The sequence below is a fragment of the Diabrotica undecimpunctata genome, chromosome 6 (genome assembly GCF_040954645.1).
Source record: "Diabrotica undecimpunctata isolate CICGRU chromosome 6, icDiaUnde3, whole genome shotgun sequence".
Lineage (NCBI taxonomy): Eukaryota > Metazoa > Arthropoda > Insecta > Coleoptera > Chrysomelidae > Diabrotica > Diabrotica undecimpunctata.
The window spans coordinates 20,612,519-20,638,383 of NC_092808.1; the positions used below are offsets into that span (position 1 = coordinate 20,612,519).

The window sequence follows — 25,865 nt, forward strand, 5'->3', positions numbered from 1 at the left end:
TTGAGTTATTATAATATTAATATTATACTTTAAGCAAAAATAAGCTCACGAAAATGTAAATGTATATATAAATAATAAACGTATAATAAATATATTGTACAAAAAGTGTTGTCTTAAGGCCGTTTATATTAAATAAGTTTTAAACTATTTACAAATTTTAAGAACACAGTACAGAAACTGCTGACCTAATATATTTATGATTAATATATGTACAATTTTTCTTAGGAACCGCTAACCAAATTGATCATGTCTTGGTAGACAAACATGCCGCAACAAGCATACAAGATGTGAAAAGCCGAAGAGGAGCATGCTGTGGATCTGACCATCTCCTAGTACAGATAAAATACAGATGCAGAATTCAGAGAAACAGGAGGGAAAGACAGGAACAAAGAACAGAACAGCTAGATATACAAAAATTGAAACAATAAGATGTCAAACAGAACTATGAAAGAGAAATAACACAAACACTGACAGACCCCTCAGTCTAGGCACCGAAGAACATTGGGAAGAAATCAAAACAAAAGTTATTGACGCAGCAAGAAAAATCATAGGCAAGAAAAAGAAAAATACAAAAGGGAATGGTTCAATGACGAGTGTAATAAGGTCATACAGAAAAGAAATGAAGAACACAAGAAATATATGGAAAGAAGAACCAGAGAAAGAAGGGCAAGTTACCAAGATGCAAGACGGAGGGCAGATAAAATATGCCGAACAGAGAAAAGAAAATACATAGAAAATGGAAGAAAATCTTCAAAGCAACAATATAAGACAGGCGTATAGATATCTACGCAATAGAGAAGGATACAAACCCCGAACAAATCTATGCAGAAATCAAGAAGGGCAAATAACCAGTAATCCAAAAGAAATAAAATCAGTCTGGAAAACCTATTTCCAAACTCTTTTAGGGACACAAGAAAATGAAGAGCATATGGACATGCATCACAATGAGGGAGACACCGAAAATATAGAACCCCCAAAGATGGAAGAGGTAAAACAGCCAATACAAGCACAAAAGAACAATAAGGCTCCAGGTATTGACAACGTCCCCACTGAGCTATATAAATTAGGTGGCGATCACCTATTAGGACAAATGCATGTGCTCATGAACAAGATTTGGAATGATGAAAAGATCCCTAATGATTGAAAAACCGGGATTATATGTCCAATCTATAAAAAAGGGGATAAACTGAAATGCGAAAATTATCGCGGCATAACCCTTGTGCACGGCGTACAAAATTTTTACTTACGTACTAAACAAACGACTCCAACAACTAACTGAAAATATTGTCGGGGAATATCAAACCGGTTTCCGACAAGGAAGATCTACAACTGACCAACTATTCACAGTGAAACAAATCTTAAACAAATCGTGGGAATTCGACATTGACGTCCACAACATATTCATAGATTTCAAACAAGCCTACGACTCAATTAATAGGAACAAGTTATATCAAATGTCGCAGAGCTTTAATATCCCCCAAAAATACATCCGACTGGTAAAAACAACAATGCATTCGTCAATAGCAACTGTCAGAGTCCAAAATGAGCTCACTGAAAATTTTACGATAGCCCAAGGATTAAAGCAAGGAGACGGGCTGGCACCGACACTATTCAACCCTGACCTTGGAATATGTGATAAGACAGCTGAATATAGGAAGAGGTAATCTCCTAACAAATAAATCAATACAGATTGCCGCCTATGCCGATGATATCAGCATCATGTCTCGCAGAACAGAAGAGGCGGCAGAAATATATTCACAATTAAAATCAAAGGCAAACGAGACCGGACTAGAAATAAATATGCAAAAGACAAAAAAGTTAACACAGGCAAGAGCTAGGGGAAACAGACGCACAGTTAAATTAGAGGACGATATTGAAACGGTAGAAAGTTTCACATATTTAGGAGTTACATTAAACACGGATGGAACAGAAGAACCAGAAATCCAAAGAAGAATAGTAAAAGGAAACAAAGCTTATTTTTCACTCATTGTGTGTTTCGCTCCAAAAACACACACTGGAGATCGAAAATCAGGGTCTACAAAACTATTATCAGACCAATAGTATGTTATGGATGCGAGACATGGGTGATGACAGAAGAGACAAAATAAAAACTGGAAGTCTTCGAAAGAAAAGTCCTAAAAAAAATATTTCACCTATTAACGAAAACGGAATATGGAGATCCAGGTATAACCATGAACTCTACCAACTGTTCAAAGAGACACCGATCTCAGAATTCGTTAAACTTCAGAGACTTCGCTGGGCTAATCATGTAGTAAGAATGGAGACAGAAATATTGCCGAAAAGAGCCCCAGATAGCAAAATGCAGGGCGCAAAACCAAAAGGAAGGCCACGGAAAAGATGGGGGGATGAAGTGGCAGCGGACGCGCAAAATTTGCTAGACGTGAGAACCTGGAGAAGATCGGCGCGGGACCGACAAGGTTGGAGGCATAGTTTGGAGGAGGCCAAGGCCCGATTTGGGCTGTAGCCCCATTGGAGAGGGAGAGATATGTACAATTATAAAAACGCAAATTACTGAAATATGAGCATCATAATCCTATTAAATTGATCTTGACAAAGGTGAAAGTAAGTGTAATACTTAAACATTAAAAATTGTGAATATAATTCTGCAAAATGTTGTCTAACACATAATTTACAATAATGTTCCTGTCTTTTTTTGTTTCCTTTTTAGGGTCTTAATTAAATTATGATTTACAGGAAACAAGACTCCATTTTCTATGGTGATGTTATGAAATACTGCTGTTGCGATCATTACATTCATAGTCACTTTAAAATTTAATCTCATTTGATTTTTAAAAGTTGGGAATCATCGTTCCCATACCCTGTATTGCCTTTTCACAACATTCCTAGTTCTTATGGGAGATTCATTATAAAGATTATTCGCTTTTGTTCTAGCATCTTGTCTAGCCGTATCATCAAATATGATTTCAAACTGTAAACACACTGACCAACTATAAAAATAGTACAAACCTAACAAATTTTCCAGCTTCTAAATCTTTGTATGTCACTAATATTAAATGTTGTTTGATCATGTACAGAACTCAGCCATTTTGCAATAATAATTTTTACACTAGTCACTGAGTTCTTGGACATTTAATGCAAAACTTTTTTTTCTAAACGATATGTTACTGCATTTGTACCTTCATAAGAATCTATTCGTATTAAAGTACAAATAATTGCAGCTATGTATCTCGAAATCATTAAATGGTATAAAACTCTTCTTCAACTTGGACCATCTTATCATTTGTTTGATATATTTTTAATTCTTGAAGCTGTTGCTTTCGATATACCCATATGGTCAGCTACTGATATTTGCATTTTTCCAAAAGCAAAAAATATTAATTTTAACAATAACTGTTGAAATGGTGTAGCAGCTTCTCCCCTAAAAATATGTACTGATTAGTATTTTCTCTATATACATTAGAACGTTAGTGTTGATTGGTTTGACTTTTTAATGATTTTTTATCCACCAATGTTAATCTGTGTAATCAATATATCAGTGATGTCGTCGAACGTCAGCCAAGCTGAAATGGAATTGAGCAGGTCACACAGCCAGACTGAAAGACACAAGATGGACCAGAAAACTAATTGACTGGCGCCTACGAGAAGACAAACGCAGCAGAGGACGACCACCAACACGCTGGATGGACGACATTAGACGAATATCCAAGAAATGGCAACAAGAAGCACAGAACCGTGAAAGACAGAAGAGGTTGCATGATGATGATGAAGATAAATGTTAATCTGGTGACAAATTTTATTATACCTTAATGATATTACTTACCTCTATTTTACGAAGTTTTATTATTAAAGGTTCGATCTGTTCAAATAAGGACATACCTATATCTTTTGACACAGGAAACAATATGTGTGAAACAATGGCAGCTATGTACGCCGTTGCTCCCGCGTGGCGGCGCTAGTGTAGTTGGGGGTCAACGTCATATAATATTATTTATCTATGGTTAACGTTATGACAGTTCGTGAAGTTTGTTTATGGTGTTTTTGATTACGATTTAATAAATAATAAATTATGGCAGAAAAATACGGATCTTGGACTGTTTGTGCGTTAAAAAACGAATTAAGGAGAAGGAATGCCAAAGTTCCTGGAAAAAAGGAAGCAATTATCGAAAGGTAAACTATATTAATAATCTTCTTAATGTTTTATTTCTATAGCTCAGACCAAAATAAAAATATTTATATTCATCTGAGTTTTATAGTGAAGTATTTGTATTTGGGTTTGAGCTAATACAGTCATGTAACGTAACAGTGATGACTACTTTTGTATGTTAGTATATTAAATTAATTTATTATAAAAACATATAACAGAAGTCTTTACTTCATTTTAATATGTTATACCTATGGCATACGGCCAACTACAGGGTTTTCCCTGTTAAATTCTTATTAAATATGGCTGCAACTAAATATTACAGAAAAACATAAATATTTTAACAAGTACGTGCATTTATTGTCGGCACATATTTATCCCTTCTTATTGCTAGAATCAACTTTTTTGTCATCAGAATATCTTTGGGAAACCTGTGTCCTGATGTTCTCGATGAGCACATTGAGGCACAACACAACATTGAGGTATTTTAATTTCTCAAATTAAATTCACACAGCCAAATAAACGCAATATTTACTTACAAGTAAATTGATTTGAAGAGTTGACGTGACCTCCAACTACACAAGCGCCACCTACGTTGAGCTTTTCAGATTAGCTGCCATTGTGTGGCGTACATATATAAATTCATTTTTGGAATAATTTGAACTTGAAGAAGTTATCAGCATTATTTTAAATTAAAAAATAACATTTTAAACATAGGTACTTAAAATAAAGAAGATTGTCAGAATTTTGAGGTTATAACTCAGTTGATAGATTTCTACCATTTGGGTTAAAGTTGGGTCGTAGTAGCTAATATGAAACTGAAATTTAAATTTAAAATGGAATTTTATTCCTTTTGTTGGTTATAAACTGAAACTGAACTGAATTTTTTTCTGGTATTAAGAATTTGGACCAGATTGTAATAAAGATACGACAATCCTAAAAATAGGCCCTACATATAAGATATGAAAATTGTTCTCCGTGATTGACCACGATGGGCGATGATAGATTAATATGGCCACATAATATTTTGACAGGAGATGAAAAATTAAAGTATATTCTAATAACAGTAATAACAATTCTAATAACTATATTATTTTAATATAAATAAATATTTAACATGTGTAACAGATGCTTGGTATTATTCAGATTCACAAATAACTCCCATCTGGACGGAACAATTTATGTCATTCCATGACCCGCTAACATATGTTTTCGAAGTTATAGAAATACATTGCTCGGTTCCATTTACATCATCGGGTTCTCCAGTTCCCCAATCAAAGAAAACAATTTCAGTCCCTGTTGTCATCCATGTCCAGGTATTATTGTCTCCTAGTTTATTCCCAGAGGTCCAAAATACCTGACGACCTGTTGCTGCAACAATCAAAGAATATACAAATTTAAAAATGTTTGTACGTAAAGGCAACAAGCTTTTGTACAAGATACAATCAGGAGATAAAAACCACGATCAAAGAAAAGGTAAAGTTCCATTCTAAAAAAACGACGAAGGTTATACATTTTTACTTCTTCTCATTATTTTATCATATGCAGTGCTAGTCAAAAGTCTGATCCACCCCTCGTATCTTTTAAACGGTTATTGTTATAATAGTAAAATTTGAAGTGAGGTAATAAACAGATGTAGGCTTCTCAACTAGTCATAACATGTGACGTTATAGTGACAGATGAAGTTACAGCGCCACTGTGACAGACAATTTTAAATGGGACCTTATGGCAAATGATACCTCGTTTGAAAGGTAATATTATATTAGTAAATTTACTAATATTTGTATTTTGAGAACGATTTCCGAAGTGGAAATTGAAACGTTAATAAACGTACTTTAACCTTTAATTGTGGCTTGTTCCCATTTAAATAGTAAATAATCTAACTTGCCACAAGAAAATAGCTTCAAAACAGTTAACGGTAAGCTTTGAAAATGATAGTTTTCATATTATTACCTTTTTATTCGGTCTGTGTGCTTTGTCTATATTGTTAAAAATAAATTTTCCTGTAGAAGAGTTAACATATATGATCTGTCTATTAGAAGAAAGTTCGAGAAATTGCCTACTTTCATCCAGAACATATCACGAGCGATATTCTGAATGGAGGAAGCCAAACGCAAGAGCTTTTGAAAAATTAATGAATTGTTCTTCGCACTGGGTCAGTTGTGTATGAAAAAAAAAATGAGAGAACCAACACTGTTCTAAGTGAAGAAAAGGGATATGATGTACTGATAGCTACTACTGAAGATCCCCACATTAGACCTAGTGAAATTTCACGTCAACGTGACATTAGTCAAACTTCGGCGGCAAAAATCCTTCGTAAACATAAACTGCATCCTTACCGCCTATAGTTATGGGGTCAAATGTGTCCATATTTTTTTATGCTTTCTCAATATGACCATGGACCGAGTCACATTCTTTCATCGAATGGTCAGGTTCAAAAAAGCAGTGGTCAATTTTTGGAATCTCTAATGTCTGAACAGCGTAAAGCAACATAGCAGATACATTTAGGTTCACTGGTAGAAACATGGGAGGCACTATCTGAATATCTCACTTGTTGTGATGAGATCGGTAAATTATGACTATGTATTTTATCATCTCGTACCGATTTGTTAAGAGCTAACAAAACTAATTTCTTCCCTCTTGAATCCATTATTGTGTAATAATACAATTATAAAACAGTATTATAACGATTATTATAACAATCTCTACAACAATTAACTTAAAACTGGTTCACGTATTTACGTCTTCATAGTTGTAACACAACTGGAAATGCAACGGACCACCCTGCTAAATATAATAAACAAATTATACAACGGACCACCCTGCTAAACATAATAAATAAATTATCAAAGCCACAGTTGCTACCTGCAATTACCACAGTGATATCACTGCAATAGTGCAATAAAATTAATGCCACAAAAATGTAACTCAATATCAGCTTATTTATAGTACGAAAACATAGTATCACAGAAATGTAACAGCACTTACATTTCTGTGACACTAAAAGATTGCTAAGAAATGTAGTTACGAAAACTCCTTACTGGGGTTTTAGGTGTTCGAAGAGATACAGTTTTGTGTCACCCAATAGAACTCACTAAAGTAAGTTCAATGGTGTAGATATCTCAAAACGAGAAAAAATATAGTTACATTTTTGTGTCACTAAGCCGACGAAATGTTAACAAATGTGGCTCGACGTCGAATATCGGTTACAAACTTGTATAGACGTCGAAGGTGGACATTTTGAACATTTACTTTAGACTTATTTCCCTAATATCACATTAATTGTTACATTCATTACATATTATTAAGGTGTATATTTTTATTAGTTACTTATTGAATAAAAATAATGAAGAAAATTAAAAATATCTCGGAAATAAATGAGTTTAGGTAGTAGGAACGCTATATAAAAATGAAAGAGTATTATAAATACTATATTTTTTAAAATATAAAATACAGGGTGATCCATTAAAAAAATCCATCAAAAAAAAATTTTTAATTTCATAGGCATTTCGAAATAAAAATGGTCATAACTTATTAAATACTCTGCATAGTAATGCAAACCCCAATATTATAAAAGCAAGATTTATGAGAACAATATAACTATAGAAAAACATATAGGGTGTCCCATTTAAAAAATTGTATGTTTGCTATACCACGTAGTTATAAATTACCCTGTAAAAGTCCATATATTTTCCAAGTATGGAGAATATCATTGCCTACATTATTTCTAAATAAGTTTTTTGGATATTTTGTACCACAATGTAATTCGGCTGTCCCATGGCAAAACACAGTAATTGCATTTTTACAACAATGGAGAAAATTCGATTTTTATAAAATGTACAAACCGTAAGAAATTATGAAATAAATTCAAACACAAACTTGAGAGTGTCTTAGACAACTTTTATTCACGTTTTTTTAAATATTGTTGAAGGGAATAATCTGACTTACAAGTAGAGATCGCAAGTGAAAACTAATTTTGCATAGATTCTTAAAAAAATTAAAATCCATTTTGCCATAACAAAACACAGTAATTGCCTTTGCTAGGTTTTGTAATTAGTACATACTTAAAAAATACTCCATTTTGCAGAACAGTAAGTGCTGTTAGTGTATTTTGCAAAAATAAATTAAAACTATGATAAATCAATATTTATTTTAATAAAATACAGAATATAAAATACAAACGTACCAATGTAAAAACTGTGATTAAAAATTAGGAACTAACAAAAAAAAACAATCTGTACTTAAAACAAAAACAAATAATATTACTAAAATGACAAAAGAAACGAACTAGACAAATACATCGGTTTGGTAACAGCAGAAAACTAAACAATAGAAACGAAATAAGCAAACGAACGATAAAATTTATTTAAATATTGGAGTCTATGACATCCATTTGTTCATGCTCCACCAAGTCTAAAGATCTTTCTGAGTCTGGTAGGCTTTGCCAAAAAACTTTTGGTTTTCAGGTTTTCCAAAATGAGTGCCTTTTCATCGCTTGAGATTCCACGAATTTAAAGTTTAGGGCGTAAACGTGCTTGGACAGTGTTTTTTTTTTGTAAAAAATCTAATTCCTGATAATCGTGTCCTCAAAATTTGTTTTATATTTTATACAATTACTTTCTCGTGTAAAAAGAACTTCTACCAGATTTTGTAATAGAAAACCCTCTGGTTTCTTAGTTGTTGTTCTTTTTTATTTTGCCACAGGTGAAACTCTTTTAACTCAAGTACCTCTACATTTTTTCTGGAGTTATTCACAAGTTTAGTCTGTTCCTGAAAATCATAGATATTTCTGTTTCTTAGTATTTTTTGCTCGATGTTGCCATGATTTCCATCAGCAGACATGTGCGTATGGCCCTTTGTAAGATATCTCATAAAGATTTCCTGTGGTCCCCAAGAACGATTGACTTCAGTTATCAAGGAAGTATATGGAACCCAATTTTTATTCTGGGATGTACAGTTATCTGCCCAAAATTAAAATGAGAGACATATCTTTCTTTTCTTATTACTTCTAATAAATCGTCAACAATCGACTCACGTCCACCTAAAGCTTCGCGTCAGAGTACACAGAAGCTGTTATTTTTAGATTGTTTACTTAAAGTAGCACACCTAAGGTTAAATACAACACGTCAGCTAGTAAAAATTGCACTTTTACTTTGAGGCATAATAGGCAAAATAATCACTTTTTGTAAATCCATAGAGTATATATATATATAATGTATAAGTTTCGTTGAACTTGCTATTTGGGTAGTCTTTTTTATATTCTAGATTTGCCTTTTCTTAGTACGGTGGGAATTTAGTTGATCTTGAGTTTTATCGTCTTCTTTATTTTCCAACGTATTCTTTTGCACTCTTCACAGACATCCCATTTGGGTTGGCAAGGTAAAATATTAATTTCCTTTAAAACTTGACGGTATACTTCGATTTTACAAACAGAGGGATGTTTTGTTACAAAATCATCAAACATTTTCTTATATGTCAACTCTCTCGGTAAATACCTAACATTAGGGGCATTGTTCTCTTCCTAAAAATTATTTAATTTAATTTAATTGTACCTATACATCATTTTAATGTCCAAAACCACAATACTCAAAACCCTTACTTACCTGACATGACTCCTGAACTGGCTTTTCTTGGTATTCAATTTTCTTTGCTTTGCCTTAATTTTAATTTCGTCCTCATTTTCGCTATCGCTAGAAGATGATTGTGGTGTGGGACAGTAATAATTCTTATCTTTTTCACTGTCATCGGCTGGGCTTTCTATGCGATTATATTTTAAATATTTTATTTCCCGTGCCAAATCGTCTGAAGAGTAAAAGGTTTGTAACCTTTTTAAATATGTTTCCTTTTGATTTTCACTTTCATATTTGGACAAAAAAAAATGAAAATGTTTCAAAATTTACTTTTGGAAAAAGCGGAAGCTCATCGATATTCTAAAAACATAAAGATTGATTGCCGATTCAATAATAATTATAATATGTGTTGCGTTCTGCACATACGATGACCTCAATATAACAATTTTGGTCATCCTGAAGGGGGAGAGAAGATATTCTGTTCAATCTAGAACTCGCTGGTTTCCCCCTTTCGGATTGGGTATGTATATTCAAATAAAGAAAAGAAATGAAAACCAGTGGACTGTATAAAACTCTATTTTAAACAAGAAGGTGAAATTAAACATAAATACACATAACCCAATATACAACTATAAATAAGGAAGAATATATTACTTAAAAGAAGAAGAATATATGTAGTACAAACTTAAATATTAATCAATACGTAACGACACACAAAAAGAGAACCATAAACAAACCATAGATAGAAATAATATTATACAAAAAAGAAATAAAAATATGAATATATATGTCATATAAAAAAATTGATATTAAACGTGAAAGAGTGAAAAATATACGCACATATTATAATATACTTAATTCGTAATAAAATGAATAAACCTCGTTAATACAGTTACACAAAATGCAATCAAAAATATCATATATGAATTATATCAAACTCAACTCAAATTATATATTCAAATACAAATATTTAAACTCAATTCAAATTATAATCTGGAATGACATATTACAAAAAATAAGAATAGAGTAAATACTACACAAAACAAAAGCAAAATGTCCAATTGACAACGTTTAATGTTCTGAATAAAGTTCAAAAGTTTAAAATCGCGACACAATATGTAATAATTGGGCACCAAATAAACGTACTTAGCCCATGCAGCAACAAAATTATGGTATTGTTCCTTACCCAATGAGAAGATGGCACTCCGGCCACCGCAAAAAATATGTCTTCACCGACGAATAACAGGAACCACAAAATTCCTAATGTAACTTTTCTGCATCAAAACGACTTCCTCGGTCAAAGAACCGATGCTAAGTGTCTTAAGGTACTCTTAACCCAAACGCACACACATGTGTGTGGTTTGAGAGATAAAACTCGACTCGGATTGTGTAGATGCATCGCTTATCTCAAATACACATCTGTGTCATTTTGCAGATTGCCCGTCTCGTAGCATGTAGTTTTTAACCCAGATGCACCCTTGTACATGAAATCTTGATATACGGGGAGAATCAAAACTACCAGAAAAGTCTTAATATTTAATAAATGTTTATTAACTGTTGCGAAACTGCAACAATATGATGTATTAGAAATATTTTAAGTTACCTTCTTTAAACACGAACGTGCCAAAGAAACTATATTTTTAGTTCGCGTTCGCGTAGGAGATCAGCATCCTATGGCTTTGGTAAGTAGATTCGAACCGCTTGAAAAACACGCTGTGTTTACAGTTACATGGTTACAGAGTATGTAGGAGGGGTTGGACTTTCCGCATAAATTGAAGATGATTTCTCAAATCAAAACACAGTAACTACAAAAACCATTACAAAACCCAGTAACTTCTTAGCAGTGACTTGGTTTTGATATGGGTTTTGTTAATTACTGTGTTTTGCGTATGCTGTATTTTCCTTATATATAGTCCGATATTTGTTTTAAAACTATCAGAAGGTAGAGCAAAACGCAGCAACCTCAAATTTATAAAAAACTCGATTTTGACAAAAATGACGGTTACTGTGTTTTGCAATGAGACTAATTATCGACCGATGGCGTACTAAAAACTCACCCTGTATATATTGGTTTATTGAAACTATCAATTATTATAATTTTATATATTAACTTACTATGTTTCTCCACTATTGACAAAACTGCATCATTCTCGGCTTGCGTTTCCAAAGTTACCAACTTCATTCTATTTAAAGCGCAAAATTCAAAAGCTGCCCAAAAGTTTGCCTGGAAGATTAAACAATTTTATGAAAAATATACGCGATTTTATTCATTATAAATACGTAAATTATAGAAAACGGTTAATAAAATAGGACGTAACAAACATTTTTACGCAACAGTAAATTGGAAACGTTGAAATATCAGAAACACAGTAAGATAATTTTTAGCAGCTAATGACATGTATTATATCCATATTCTTCTACTTCGTCTTCTTTCAGTACCCTGTGCGATTATCGAACGTTGGCGATCATATTGGCAATAATAACTTTGTTTACGGCGGCTCTAAATAAATTAGCGGTGGTCTCTTGATACCATTCCCGGAGATTTCGGAGCCAGGATGTTCTTCGTCGGCCTGGGCCTCTCCTTCCGGCGATCTTACTCTGTATTATGAGGTGTAGAAGGTTATACCTCTTTGGATGTCTCATTACATGACCGAAATATTGTAACTTTCGAATTTTTATCGTTTTTGTTATTTCTGTGCTCTTTTTCATTCGATGTAAAACTATTTCATTTCTTACCCAACTTATCTGCAATACTCGTCGATAAATCCACATCTCAAAGGCCTCTAATTTTTTCATTAATGTCTCTGTTTTCTTCAATAGACTTTACTTTATCATCCATATATTTTCTTTTCCGCGCCCTTTGAAATTTCTTTAATTCTTTTCGTTATTCAGCATACCTTTCTAGGTCTTGTTTTTGCGATCACAAACTTTTTAATCTCAAAACTAATCTTTTTTTTACTTTGTTCTACATTCGTCTGGAAACCAGTGTTTTTTTCTAAACTTTTTGTTTTTGGTATGTTCTACAAAATAAAAAACAAAGATGAAAACATTACTACGGATAGAACCAAAATCCTTAAGGTCGCCGAATCCTTTTATCGCGAAATGTATGAAAACACCGACGAAAGGCAAGATCAACCTTTGCCCAAAATCACAAACCAGGGATTATAATTATTGCCGGAAATAACTCCATCCGAAATCAAAATGGCACTTTTAGAAATGAATAATAACAAATCTCCTGGCGATGACGGAGTAGTGATCGAAGCGATTAAACTAGGTGGAAATAAAATTATCCATATATAAACTTTCACAAAAATTATCAAAAAAAAGCGTGAACGCTAAATTAGACATCTATCAGCCTAAAGAACAAGCTGGATTTTGATCGGGATACCGCACTAACGACCACTTACTAGGGATAAAAAATGTGATAAAGAAGTCTGCAGAATATAACAAACCATTGGCACTAATATTTGTCGACCACGAGAAAACATTCGATACCGTAAGCCATTATAAAATTTTAACATTGACAGAATGCCGAATAGACCATCGCTACCCTAACATAATCAAATATATTTACCAAAATGCCACATCTAGCGTAAGACTATCTGAACAAGAAACAAATAAATTCGAGGAGTACGGCAGGGAGACACCGTCCCTCCAAAGCTATTCACGACGCTTTTAGAACATGCTTGTAAGCAGACACATCTGAACGAGCATGGTATCAACGTAAATGGAGAGAAGCTCAGTCATTTGAGATTTGCAGATGACATCGTCCTTATAGCTGATCGTGTGAATGATGCAATAATAGTGTACGTTCACACAGACTACTATGGCACGATCAGCGATGCGATGCTTCGCTATGCGATGATATCAAACACTTGTATCTTAAGTGCCTTGTTCAGATAGCGCGCGATTTAGTGCGATGCGATACGATGCTAATAGCGGCTAGTATGCGCTTCGGTTTGGTTTCCAAGAATATTTGATTCCATCGCCAGCAGTCCACGTCTAGCGAGCGATATGGACTAGGAAAAATTAATAAACAATAATAATTAAATTATGGGTTGAGGTTGCAGTGAAAGTTAGAAGTGACAAGTAAATTTAATATTAATTAATGTTTATTAATAATTAGGTTACTACATATGCTCTTGCTTATTTGAGGTGTTTGTAATTGGAAAAACATTCTGTCCGAAAATAAAAACTTCATCAAAAAGATTAGTTTAGTATGGGTTATCAAAACCGTGTACAGAACTCTGAATAATATATGAAAATGTTAACGAATGTTGTTAATACATAATAATTATTTTTCCACTATCAAAATACCCAAATAATCAAGACAATAAAAGTTAAATGCTGCTGATACTATTAATAAACAATTCCTATAAATACACACTTGGGCATATTATAAAAGTTTAATTTTCTTAAAAGATTTAATGGCATGTCGCAACATGACTGGTAATCTACCATCAACCGTAAATGATATGATGTCTGAGAATGTTCACAGCGATTCACTTAATGGTGAGTATGACCTGTTATCACAAGATAATGGGATTCTAACTGAAAAATATTCTGGGTAATACGGAAACTTCTAACGATAATACTTCATTTGGTAACGAAGAACTCCAACCTAATACGTCATCCCAGATGATTTGGATATCGCTCGATTCATACCTTTGGAAGAAAAAAAATTAGAGTTACTAGACTCTGCAACTAACTCAAAACATAATAATGATGAAGATTATAATTTTTTAATGAGTTTCTACCTACCTTTAAAAAGAATGCGTAAGGACACTAAAATGTGGTTCCGTTGGAAGATGCAAGAGCTTCTGTATAATTGTACTGTTCACAACCAACAACAACAACACGAACAATCCAATATGAGTACAGTTGCAGGGATTTCTTTTGGTTCACGTACTTCAGATTCCACCTTATCTGATTTACAACTATAAGATTTGTACGTATATTAATAAAACGGTTCTCTATTATTCTTGTGTATTTTTTATACGGATTATAATAGTGTTGCACCATTGAGAGACCATATTGGATAAACACCCCACTATTTATATTTCCCAAGGAAATCTAATTAGTTCTATGTAAGTTTTTAACTCTGAAGTGTGAGCGTGTGTGAACGGGACTCCCTGTATTTTTTGGTAGATTTATGAAAATATTTGATATAGGGGAGAGGGGGGCAAGTTGTTACATAATTGATTCTATTATTTATTTGGGCAATAGTAGATCTTTTATATGAAAACTAAAATCGGATTAAGGTAGTTGATACATTTACACAAATAATGTTAATTTTAATTTATTTAAAAAATCATATTTAACATTTTGTTATTATCAATTTAACTCAACTTGTAAATTGTAACAACATACCCCACTATGAGGCAAATTGTTACAGTCCATGGGGTAAGATGTTACAATAGAAAAAAAAATTCTAAAAACTTCCCACATTATTTAGTGGTCACAGAAAGAACCCTTGCTTAGCTACAAAAAATATTATAAACATAACACAAAATGAAATAAAATAAAAAATGAAAATCTGAACAAACCTGTTTACAAGAATGTTAAACTAGTCACTATCGGACGAGCAGTAAATACAAATATAAAAATCATCGTCTTTTCCACAAGCAATATGTGCCCACTTTTGACACACAAAGCACCGAATCCATTCTTCGTTTTTGGACTTTGAAAATGGAGCTAAACATACCAGACACGTCGATTCCTCATCCTCTTCCGAGCTTTCAGAACCTAATTTTTTGAAGGTGTTTTAGGTAATGACAGTCCGTTTCTTATATTTTTTAACAGTAGTTTTTACCTTGTTTCTTGATTCACCTGATATGTTTCTTTTGGTTGCCCCCACATTTTTTTTTCTTTGTCTTGCCTTTTCTTCCTCCTCCAAAGCTGATTTAATGGGAGTATCAGTCAAAACAGCGGAAGTTCTTTTCTTCCGACCCCCTTTGGATTTCCTTGGCATTGCTTTTGGATAAGGCTTCAACTCCTGGGGCGTTATATCATATATATATATATGATATGTTATACCTATATATAGTAGGTGAATCGACAGGTTCATTTATCGCCAAGTTAAAATCTGTGCTTGTAGAAGGTTGCTGTTGGGAAGGAGTTCTATGTGTTTCGATGCCAATAGGTGCCGGATCTATGACTACTGTTGCGTTTATATTTTCTGTTATTGGCCTATTTGTTACCTCTGCAGGCAAGAATTCATCATCTTGAAAAATTTCTCTGTTGTATGGCCAAATTCCTGTCACACTAAATCCTTTTTGTATATTGAGAGGTGTAACAGCAAGAGGAAATGAATCTTTAAGAACGATAGGTATATCGTAAATGTTCATTACTTTACCGGGATTAGATCTTAACCATGCATCTGCAGCACTATTAAAATATCTTTTAAGTGGGCCAAATACCGTCCTATCAAGCGGCTGCAACTTGTGTGATGTATGTGGCGGGAAACTTAAAAGAACCACTCCATTTTCTTTGCAAAAATTCAACACCGGAATAGACAAATGAGACTCGTGATTATCTAATACCATCAAAACGGGTTTCTCTTTGCTACATCGTACAAACTGGACGATATGTTTCATAAACAACAAAAAGTTATCACATGTCATCCATCCAGAGGAATGAGACGCACCTACACAACCAGGAGGTCCATTGGCTACCATAACATCTTTGAATTTCTTTCTCGGAAATATTAAAAATGGAGGTACAAAATTTCCAGTTGGGTTGACAGCTAATGCCAAGGTAACAAGTTGACCTCTTTCTCCAGATGTCATAGCACCTACCTGCTTAGTTCCCCTTTTTGCAATGATTTTTGTAGGCCTTTGGACAGTTGTAAGTCCAGTTTCGTCCATATTGTACACTTCTTGGAGCTCAAATTTATATTTATCATAAACTTCGCCGAGATTGTTAAAAAACTGTGACACATTATGACGATTAAACGCGGTAGCTCGACCCATACTAGTAGCTTCAGGTGTCCGGACTGATAAAGTTCGATGCCTCTTCAAAAATCCATATAGCCAGTCTCTGGAAGCTATTTCATTAACCTTCCAATATTCCGGAACAGATATTTGGTTGGCTGTTGCATATTGAAATGCAAATTTTTGCAAATCAGAAGTTGTAAGACCGTAATAAATTTTAGCAGAATGCTCAGTATATTCGGCAAGTTCCTCTTCTTCAGCATTGTTAAATATTTTTCTGGCCGTAGCGTAGCCGACCAAGTTCTTGTTACTGTTTTCAGCACCTAAGTTTGATTTTCTTTTCATATAGCGGTGCAATGTCATAAAATTAACTCCATAGCAAGTAGCAGCATCCCTAATTGACAAGTGTTCTTGTAAAACCGATTGCGCCGCCCTTTCAAATTGTTCGGTTGGAATAATACCCCTTGTGGTTTTCTTGGTATACGTTCGCACCATGTTAAGCTATCTGAAAACAACCAAAACAATTTCATGATAGAAAAATTTAATAAAACCTAATCTGTGTTTCTAACATGCTTTGCGAAAATAAATGTAGGTAGGTATGCTATTCATTACAAACAAATTACTATCTACAAAATATGTCTGATCATAATATTGGATTTTTAGTGAAATCATAAATTATGGTAACCATATTGTAACCATTGTAGGTATTTCGATATATTCTTACATTAACGTGTTCGGGGCAAGTTGTTACAGTAACAACCTGGCCCCAGATTATTGTAACAACTGGCCCCACGTGTACGAAATGAGGTTAACTCAACGTTTTTTGGTAAATATTGAGAATCAATTACTAACAATAGCATGCCAATAACGAGAAATATTATACGCTTCAAAACTATATAATACACATATTTATACTACTTACCAATTTCTCACAAATAAAAACAAAAGCCACCTGACAACGGTACAGTTTTAGACCCGAAACCACATTCTAAGCAATAACACTATGATGGATGTCTGACTTGAGTATCAATATCCGTTCACAGATGACGGGTCGGTTGACCCAACTTTCCATAAAATATCGGCAACTCATGATACTTGCTGCGTTTTAAAATAATTGTGTAACAACTTCCCCTTGTAACAACTTGCCCCCCTCTCCCTTACTATTTTAATATTGAAACTTACCTTAAAGTAATTGTAAGCCATTCTTTAATGCCTATTGGTTTTCTCCAGTTTGTGTGGATTTTCTCTACGTAAGAAGTTATACCTCTCTGAATGTAGTCGAATGTTTCAAAATACATCCGAAAATATTCTCGAAATTTATCAGGATGCATAATTAGTTTGGCAAGTAAATGATAAAACTCTCCAAATGTCGCCTTCTCTCTATTAATTTTATGAACCCATTTACGTTTTCTATTTAAACACTTATTTGTATAATAAATATTGTACTTTAACAATAAATTTTTCCGCCAATATTTATTTTAGATTTCTTTCCATCGTCACGTTCGACACAGAAAAGACTACGGTGGCGACTAGCTCACAAGCATATCATTTTATTGAAACACTCACAGATAATAGCTTGCTATGTAACGCATAGCATAGCATCGCTGATCGCGACATAGCAGTCTGTGTGAACGTACACAATGTTTGAAAAATTATATCACGCTTCCTTGGAAGTCGGACTAAAGAATAATATAAACAAGACGCAAATAATGACTAATCTGGTACTAAATCGAAATATTGCTGTTAATGGAAGGAATATTGTGCAGACTACATCGTTTAAGTACTTATGACATGAAGTTCGGTTGCGCACAGATAACCCGACATGTAACCTCCCACGTCGCATAGGATTACCTGGGCAATATTTGGTAAATTGAACTATGTATTTAAATCAGATCTGCCCATATGCCTCAAAAGGAAAATCTTTGACGAATGTGTATTACCTGTACTCACTTATGGAGCTAAAACATTAACACTCACAAAAAAGGTAGTGACTAAGATTCGCTTGACTCAGAGGGTTCTGGAGCGCCAGATGTTGGGTATCTCTCTTAGTGAACGAAAAACAACAAAACCCATCGAAAAAATCTCGTCACTAAAGTGGAATTAGGTACGATACGTCGCCATATTATCAGACAACCGATGGACAAGGACCGAGACCAAGATAAGAAGCAATATGGAGCAGAGGACGCAAACCTAGTAGATGGACTGATGACCTGAAGCGTATTAGCAATAACTGGATGCAAGCCGCACAAGACAGAGACAGATTTAAAGAGCTGAAGGAGACTTATGTTCAGCAGTGGGCGCATACAGATTGATGATGATATTTTTCGACGTTACTTTCTTTGTAACGTTAAATATTTACTTAATTAAATTTTTACTCTAGGGTCAAATTAGGTTCATGGAATGCAGCAATATTTTTAAATACCGCATGACAAGAATGAAGTAGTTCAAAGAAGACAAGCAATATAAAACAGCTTCTTTTATATCGCTATTATGCATTAAAATATCTAACAACGCCTACCTCAGGTGCCTACCTAACCCGAAATATAAACACCGTAATATAGGTCTTATAGTAAAGTACTAAATTATTAGAGTTCTCCCTGCATTGTCAAGTGAGAATGAGTTATGTAATTTTTAAATTTTTTTATGGATTTAATAGACATATTTTCATTTAGAATACAATTTTTTTGGAATTAAGTACAATTATCACAAGGATTTCAGGCGTCCAATCAATTAAATAAGTTAAGTAAAAGACCGAATGTATTGAACATGTTTTAGATATTACTGATACCATTACCAACGTGATAATTACTAGTTTCCTAAACTGCTGATTAGCTATGAAAATACTAATAGATACTATTGTAAAATTATATTGATACCGAAAGTAAATATGAATGAATGTATTCAGAAATCAGGAGGGAAACTAAATAAGCACTTACATATCTTTATTTAAAGTAGGATAGATTAACTTTATCAATGTGGTACCACTGTTTAAAAAAGAAGTGGTACTTACTCCGAATCACAGATTAAAATTTTAACACACAGTAAAAATTTAATGTTACACCGGTTTTACTTTAATTTCACCGGAAAAAAAAACGTTTTGAGATGTGGTGGCTTCTGTTTACATAAAGTAATCCATAATAGGTAAAAGATAAAGGTAATCCATAATATTTGGATGCTAAATCACAGCAAATCATTAATTAGATAAGCCTCTATTTATAAATTTTCTCACTTACTTTAATATTTGTTTCAAGAATATATTCCTTTTCTTGAATCTTAAACCTATGTTGAGTCGATGCTACAACATAATATTTGTTAGAAATACTTACACAATATTTAAAGATCGATCTTACCATTTTTTGTAATTTTAAAAGATTGTACAGACAGAACTAAAGCAGCCAATATTAGATATACTGAATTCATTTTTATTGTCTTTTTTGTATTTTGAATCAAAACATCAAAATGACTGGTTTTGATAAAAGTGAATCAAATTTTTATATGCATCCTGTCAGATAAGACACTTATCTAGAAATATCGTTTGCATATCTACAAGTGTTTTGCTGGTTAATAATTTTTTTTTAAATATACATGTTGCAAAACCATTTGGAAATAATAATAAAATACAGTAGTAAAGATTGATATTTCTCTTCTCCTTCGTCTTTACTACGTAAAGTAAAATTGTTCAGTTGCTTTTTGTAGATTCTCAAATGCTTACATTTTACAGCTTTAACAATATATACAATTTATTCTCTTAGAGAGTCCTTCGGACAAAAAGCATTAAATGTCCAAAAGTCTTTTTACGGCATAATAATTTTCTCAAGTAAAACAACTTATACTGAAATGCTGGCATCTACTAGAGCAAAACTTTTATTCTGCCCTTATAAAGTTTGGATTTGAGTGTTGCAATTATATATTCGAACGAATGTATAATTTCTTCTAAAATTTAATAAAGGGATAGAATAAACATCCAATGTTTAAAAAAGGTAAAAGAAATAATAAATTAGACTTACTCACAATCAATTTAATTTAACTAATCAGACGACCGGTTTCGCTTTCTACAATATACAAAGTATCTTCAGGTCACGATACAAAGTTAAATAAATGCTGAAAATAATAATCCCATATTAGGGTGTTGTCTAATAAAGATAAAACAAAGATAGGTGATATAAATTATATAAATTACAGTAAATATGCCAATATTACATGTCTGTGGTACAAATGAATAAAATGTTTAAGCAGACAAGGTAAGACCCACAAATTGGTTAAATAGTCTATTAAACTGTAATGAATTAATAAATAAACAAATAAATAAAACATTACTTACATGCCGGTACTCTATTAATTGATGGTTGAAAGAACATGGTTCAAACTATCTTGTATTGTTGATTGGAGAACTCAGGTCAACTATTGTAATTGTTTAACAGTAAACGGGGAAGTTCTTGAGGAGACAGATTTTATCCAATGAAGTAGAGATAGGTGAAATGTAATTGTTTGTTTGATGAAAGTAATGTTCTATACCATTAAGTTCTTTAAAGTTATTTATATTTATTCTGGAGATATATTTATGAAATGTGTGTTATTTATTGAGATTTTTATGTTTTGTTTTGGAAGGTGACAGTTGTAAGACAATGAATAAGAATAGATGTACAAATTGTGTGGGTGTGCAATTATATCAGCTTGTAATTATCAAATTTCTTTGATAAAGTTATGTTGCAATATGTGGCAAATTGTTTTAAAGTCCAATATATACAGTTAAAATTAAAATTGAGACACTTTAATACACACAGAAAACATTTAAAAAGGGGGGAGGATTTTAAAAAGAACTACATATCTTACTTGGAGACAATGAGTTTTTTATGTTATATATCAGATTTTAGAGGTAAACTTGACAAATGTAGGTTAAAGTGTGACAGTTCTTCTTCTATTTTAAATGCTGTAAGTTAAGTTATCTAGTTTATGAAATAAGCTGATATTAATAAATGTCTAAAATTTTTAAAAAATTTTTAATTTTAGATATCAAAGTTATTTGATGTGTTAATATTGGCATACTTTAACAAACTTTAAATAATTAGATTTCAATGTAACAATATAAATAATTGTAATACATCTTCTATGATAACTAACTCAGCTTAGTCAAAGTTATAGAACAAACTTAAGTGATTATTTGTTAATTAAATTATTCTTATACTTATTATATACTTATTCATATACAATTATATACTTATTCATTGTCTTAAAACTGTCACCTTCCAAAACAAAACAAAAAAATCTCAATAAATAATACACATTTCATAAATATATCTCCAGAATAAATATAAATAACTTTAAAGAACTTAATGGTATAGAACATTACTTTCATCAAACAAACAATTACATTTCACCTATCTCTACTTCATTGGATAAAATCTGTCTCCTCAAGAACTTCCCCGTTTACTGTTAAACAATTACAATAGTTGACCTGAGTTCTCCAATCAACAATACAAGATAGTTTGAACCATGTTCTTTCAACCATCAATTAATAGAGTACCGGCATGTAAGTATTGTTTTATTTATTTGTTTATTTATTAATTCATTACAGTTTAATAGACTATTTTACCAATTTGTGGGTCTTACCTTGTCTGCTTAAACATTTTATTCATTTGTAAAACCACAGATATGTAATATTGGCATAATTACTGTAATTTATATAATTTATATCACCTATCTTTGTTTTATCTTTATTAGACAACACCCTAATATGGGATTATTATTTTCAGCATTTATTTAACTTTGTATCGTGACCTGAAGATGCTTTGCATATTGTAGAAAGCGAAACCGGTCGTTTGATTAGTTAAATTAAATTGATTGTGAGTAAGTCTAATTTACTATTTCTTTTACCTTTTGAAATGGACTCACACAAGCAACACATTCATGATCCAATGTTTAGTTATCACAAATTATCTTTTATTGAGTTTCCAATTAAGATCAGGTGAGAATGACCCGTTAAGTGAAACACTCTTAGCCTGTAGATTTTTTACTGCTTGATTTACTGTGATTGAGTTGATGTATGAATTAGACGCAGAGACAAATTTTTGGTTCGGTCCTGCTTGAGTTCTTGGGGATCAAATATGATCCGCTAAATCTTTCCATTTTAGTTCTAATCATATTCCTAATAAAATCTTAAAATGGCCCTCTCTATCTAATAGTAAATTATGCAAAAAGTGAAGAAAGATACTTGTTAAAATTCAAAGATGGTTTTGTGAATTAATCGACATATTTCTCCTTCCTGTAATTCTTCGAATCCTATAGCTTCGCCCAGAGAATAGAGCATGGCGGTCGAGAGCATGAGCAAAGATAATTCGCTTGTTCGTGGTTTCGTAAAATAGTGTAAAAAATTACCATTGAAGTTACTGGTAAGTCCCGAGTTTAACCTTAACCTATACATTGTTTTGATTTTTTATTGCAATCATTTAAAATTTGATGATTATTTGCACCTATGAGTTAAAATTCGTTTACCTCACTAGGGCCATTGAAGGAAATATAGTTAATATTAATTGAAATATTAATAGTTATGTCGTAATAGACCATTGATTGTTTAATTCGCCACATTGGTCCTTCGGGCCAGACGTGAACTCATTTGTTAAAAAATATTTATTATATTTTAATTTGAATGATTGGTTTCGTTGCATTTTATTGTATTGTAGGTTAACAAAAACCGGATTAACTGATTTGCGTCTGTTGTCGAAAACTTCGAGGCTCGAGGTTATCGATCAGAGCATGAGATAATACTTTTATGTGCGTTTTGAAGTCAAGATTTATGTGCGTTTTGAAGTCGAGATTGTCATTTTAATAAAGTATCAAATATCACTTTTTTATTTCCGTTTCAAATCCAACTTGTTGATTTTGGAGTTTTAAGCACATTTCTTGTACATTACGTGAGTAAAAGTTAAACTTGAAGAAAAAAATGAAAACAAGTTTTTGAGAGAGACAGCTATAAATAACATTCAGTTGATTCTCGATTTAGCAAATCGGGCTTTGTCATCTTCATCTATATGGGGTTTATTTAAAATTAAAGTACAATAATTAGATTCAAATCGTGAAGAATTCTTAAAACATCACAATTGTTAATAATCTTTCTGTACCAGACGCGGATACGAGTTCATCAGAATCGTGGAGATCGGTTGAAGTTCAACAATCTAAAATTCGCTAGCCTAAAATAAAGCTGCCTAAATTTAAGGCCAATTTTAAAGAACTTTGTTGATAATAATTTATTTGTTATTAATTATCTCGTAACAGACCATTGTTTGTTTAATTCGCCACATTACTAATATCTGTTTTGTTACAAACATAGATACGATGAAGCATTTGATAGATTTATCACTATGAGATACAAAGTGCAAGGAAGAAGGTTCGAAAGCTCAAATATGATTATTGAAAATGTATATAGGGCCACCTTTAATACCAAAAAATAAAAAAATAGATCTTATGTCTCTTTGCCAGTCACGAATTATAGGTACCTGAGATCAGAATCTTAAAGCAGAAAATTCTGACAAAAATCATGAAATAAGACCGAAAATTGACTACTTTTATTATTTTTTAGTAATATAATACATTAATAAATAATCAATAGATAAATTTGCTTGCCATCTGCTGGCCCTCTACTATTAAGATTTCGTTAGTATTATGGTTGTTTTTACAAATTTTTATAAACTTTGTCTTTTTGATATTGAGCGAGAGTCCGTACTCCCTACTACACATTACTATTTTACTTATGAGTCTTTCCAGGTCTTTTAAACTATCGGCTATTATTACTGTATCATCTGCATATCTGATGTTGTTAACTAAGACTCCATTTACTCTTATGCCGACTGTTTCATCTTCCAGAGTTTCTCGAATTACCTCCTTAGAATAAGCGTTAAATAATAGAGGTGATATTATGCACCCTTGCCTTACTCCTCTCTTTATTTCCATTTCTTCAGATGTCTCTTTTTCAATTCATACTATTGCTCGCTGATTGTAATAAAGGTTTGTTACTAGCCTTAAATCTCTTTCATCTAGGTTTTTATTTTTTAGAATATCCATGAGTCGTTCATGTTTTACTTTATCAAACGCTTTATTGTAGTCTATAAATTAGACGTAAAGAGGTCGGCTAACATCCAAACATTTCTGCGTCAGCACGTTGAAGGATAATAGTGCCTCTCTGGTACCCATACCATTGCGGAACCCATATTGTGTGTCACTAATATCCAGTTCCAGTTTAGAGTGAATTCTGGCGTGAATAATTTTCAACAGAATTTTCAAGGTATGTGACATTAAACTTATGGTTCGATAGTCTACTATTATGTCCACGTTTTTCTCGTTGACCAACTTTAATAGCTCGCTTGGTAATTCATCTGGATCAACAGATTTATTGGTTTTCATTGAGTTTAATGCCTGACTAACCTCTGATTTGGTTATCTCTGGGTCTACATCTCCCGTTTTGCTATCTACGAGTGTACTAGCTTCTCTCTGGTCATGAAATAATTCCTCGATGTACTCTTTCTATCGTTGTAATTTTTGTTCTGTCTCCAATATAATATTTCCACTTTTGTCGAGCAATATATTCGAGGTTCTTCTACTTCCCACTCCGGCTAGTTCTTTGACTTTTTTATGTAGATTAAAGTTGTCATATCTGTTTTGCAGTTCTTCTATTTCTTTACATTTTTCAGAGAAGTAGGTTTCTTTAGCCTCCCTAATTTTTCTTCTTATTTGGTTATGAAGCTGTTTATAGCGGATCGTATTGATGGTTTTGTTTTCTCCTTTTATTCATCAACTCTAGAATTTCCTCGGTCATCCACTCTTTTTTCTTATATTACGTTTTCTTACGTCATACAATTGATATTGATAAATATATATCATCATCATCATCATCATTCTCAGCATATTCTACCGATTATGGTGTAGCCTCCCTTACATATTCATTCTTCATATCTGCCCACTATTATCTAAAATTCGCTTTTCTGTGCTATATTGTACCGACTTGTTTTCTTATGTCATAGTCCCATCTTAAATTTGGACGTCTTCTTGGTTTCTTGACGCCTCTTGGATACCACAGTGTAATTCTAGTGGATCACCTATTGTTAGTTCTTCTCGCTAAATGTCCCGCCCATTGTCATTTTAAAGATTTATTTCCATAGGTTACACCAATAACCTTGGGTTTTCTGTCTGACCCATTCTATTTTTTTTTTGATCTCTGTTATACCTAGCATGCATCGCTCTTATCTC

General features: G+C 32.7%; 1 protein-coding gene across 1 annotated transcript; it reads right to left on the bottom strand.

Moving 5' to 3' along the window:
• Positions 1-5,160: 5,160 nt before the first annotated feature.
• LOC140444784 (lectin subunit alpha-like) lies at positions 5,161-20,101 on the bottom strand. Its single transcript, XM_072536545.1, has 4 exons — positions 19,976-20,101; positions 19,859-19,920; positions 11,809-11,917; positions 5,161-5,494 (listed from the first exon to the last, which is right to left on the bottom strand). Exons 1-4 carry the CDS (start codon positions 20,043-20,045, stop codon positions 5,262-5,264), a joined length of 474 nt encoding a protein of 157 aa, XP_072392646.1. The 5' UTR covers positions 20,046-20,101; the 3' UTR covers positions 5,161-5,261.
• Positions 20,102-25,865: the final 5,764 nt, after the last annotated feature.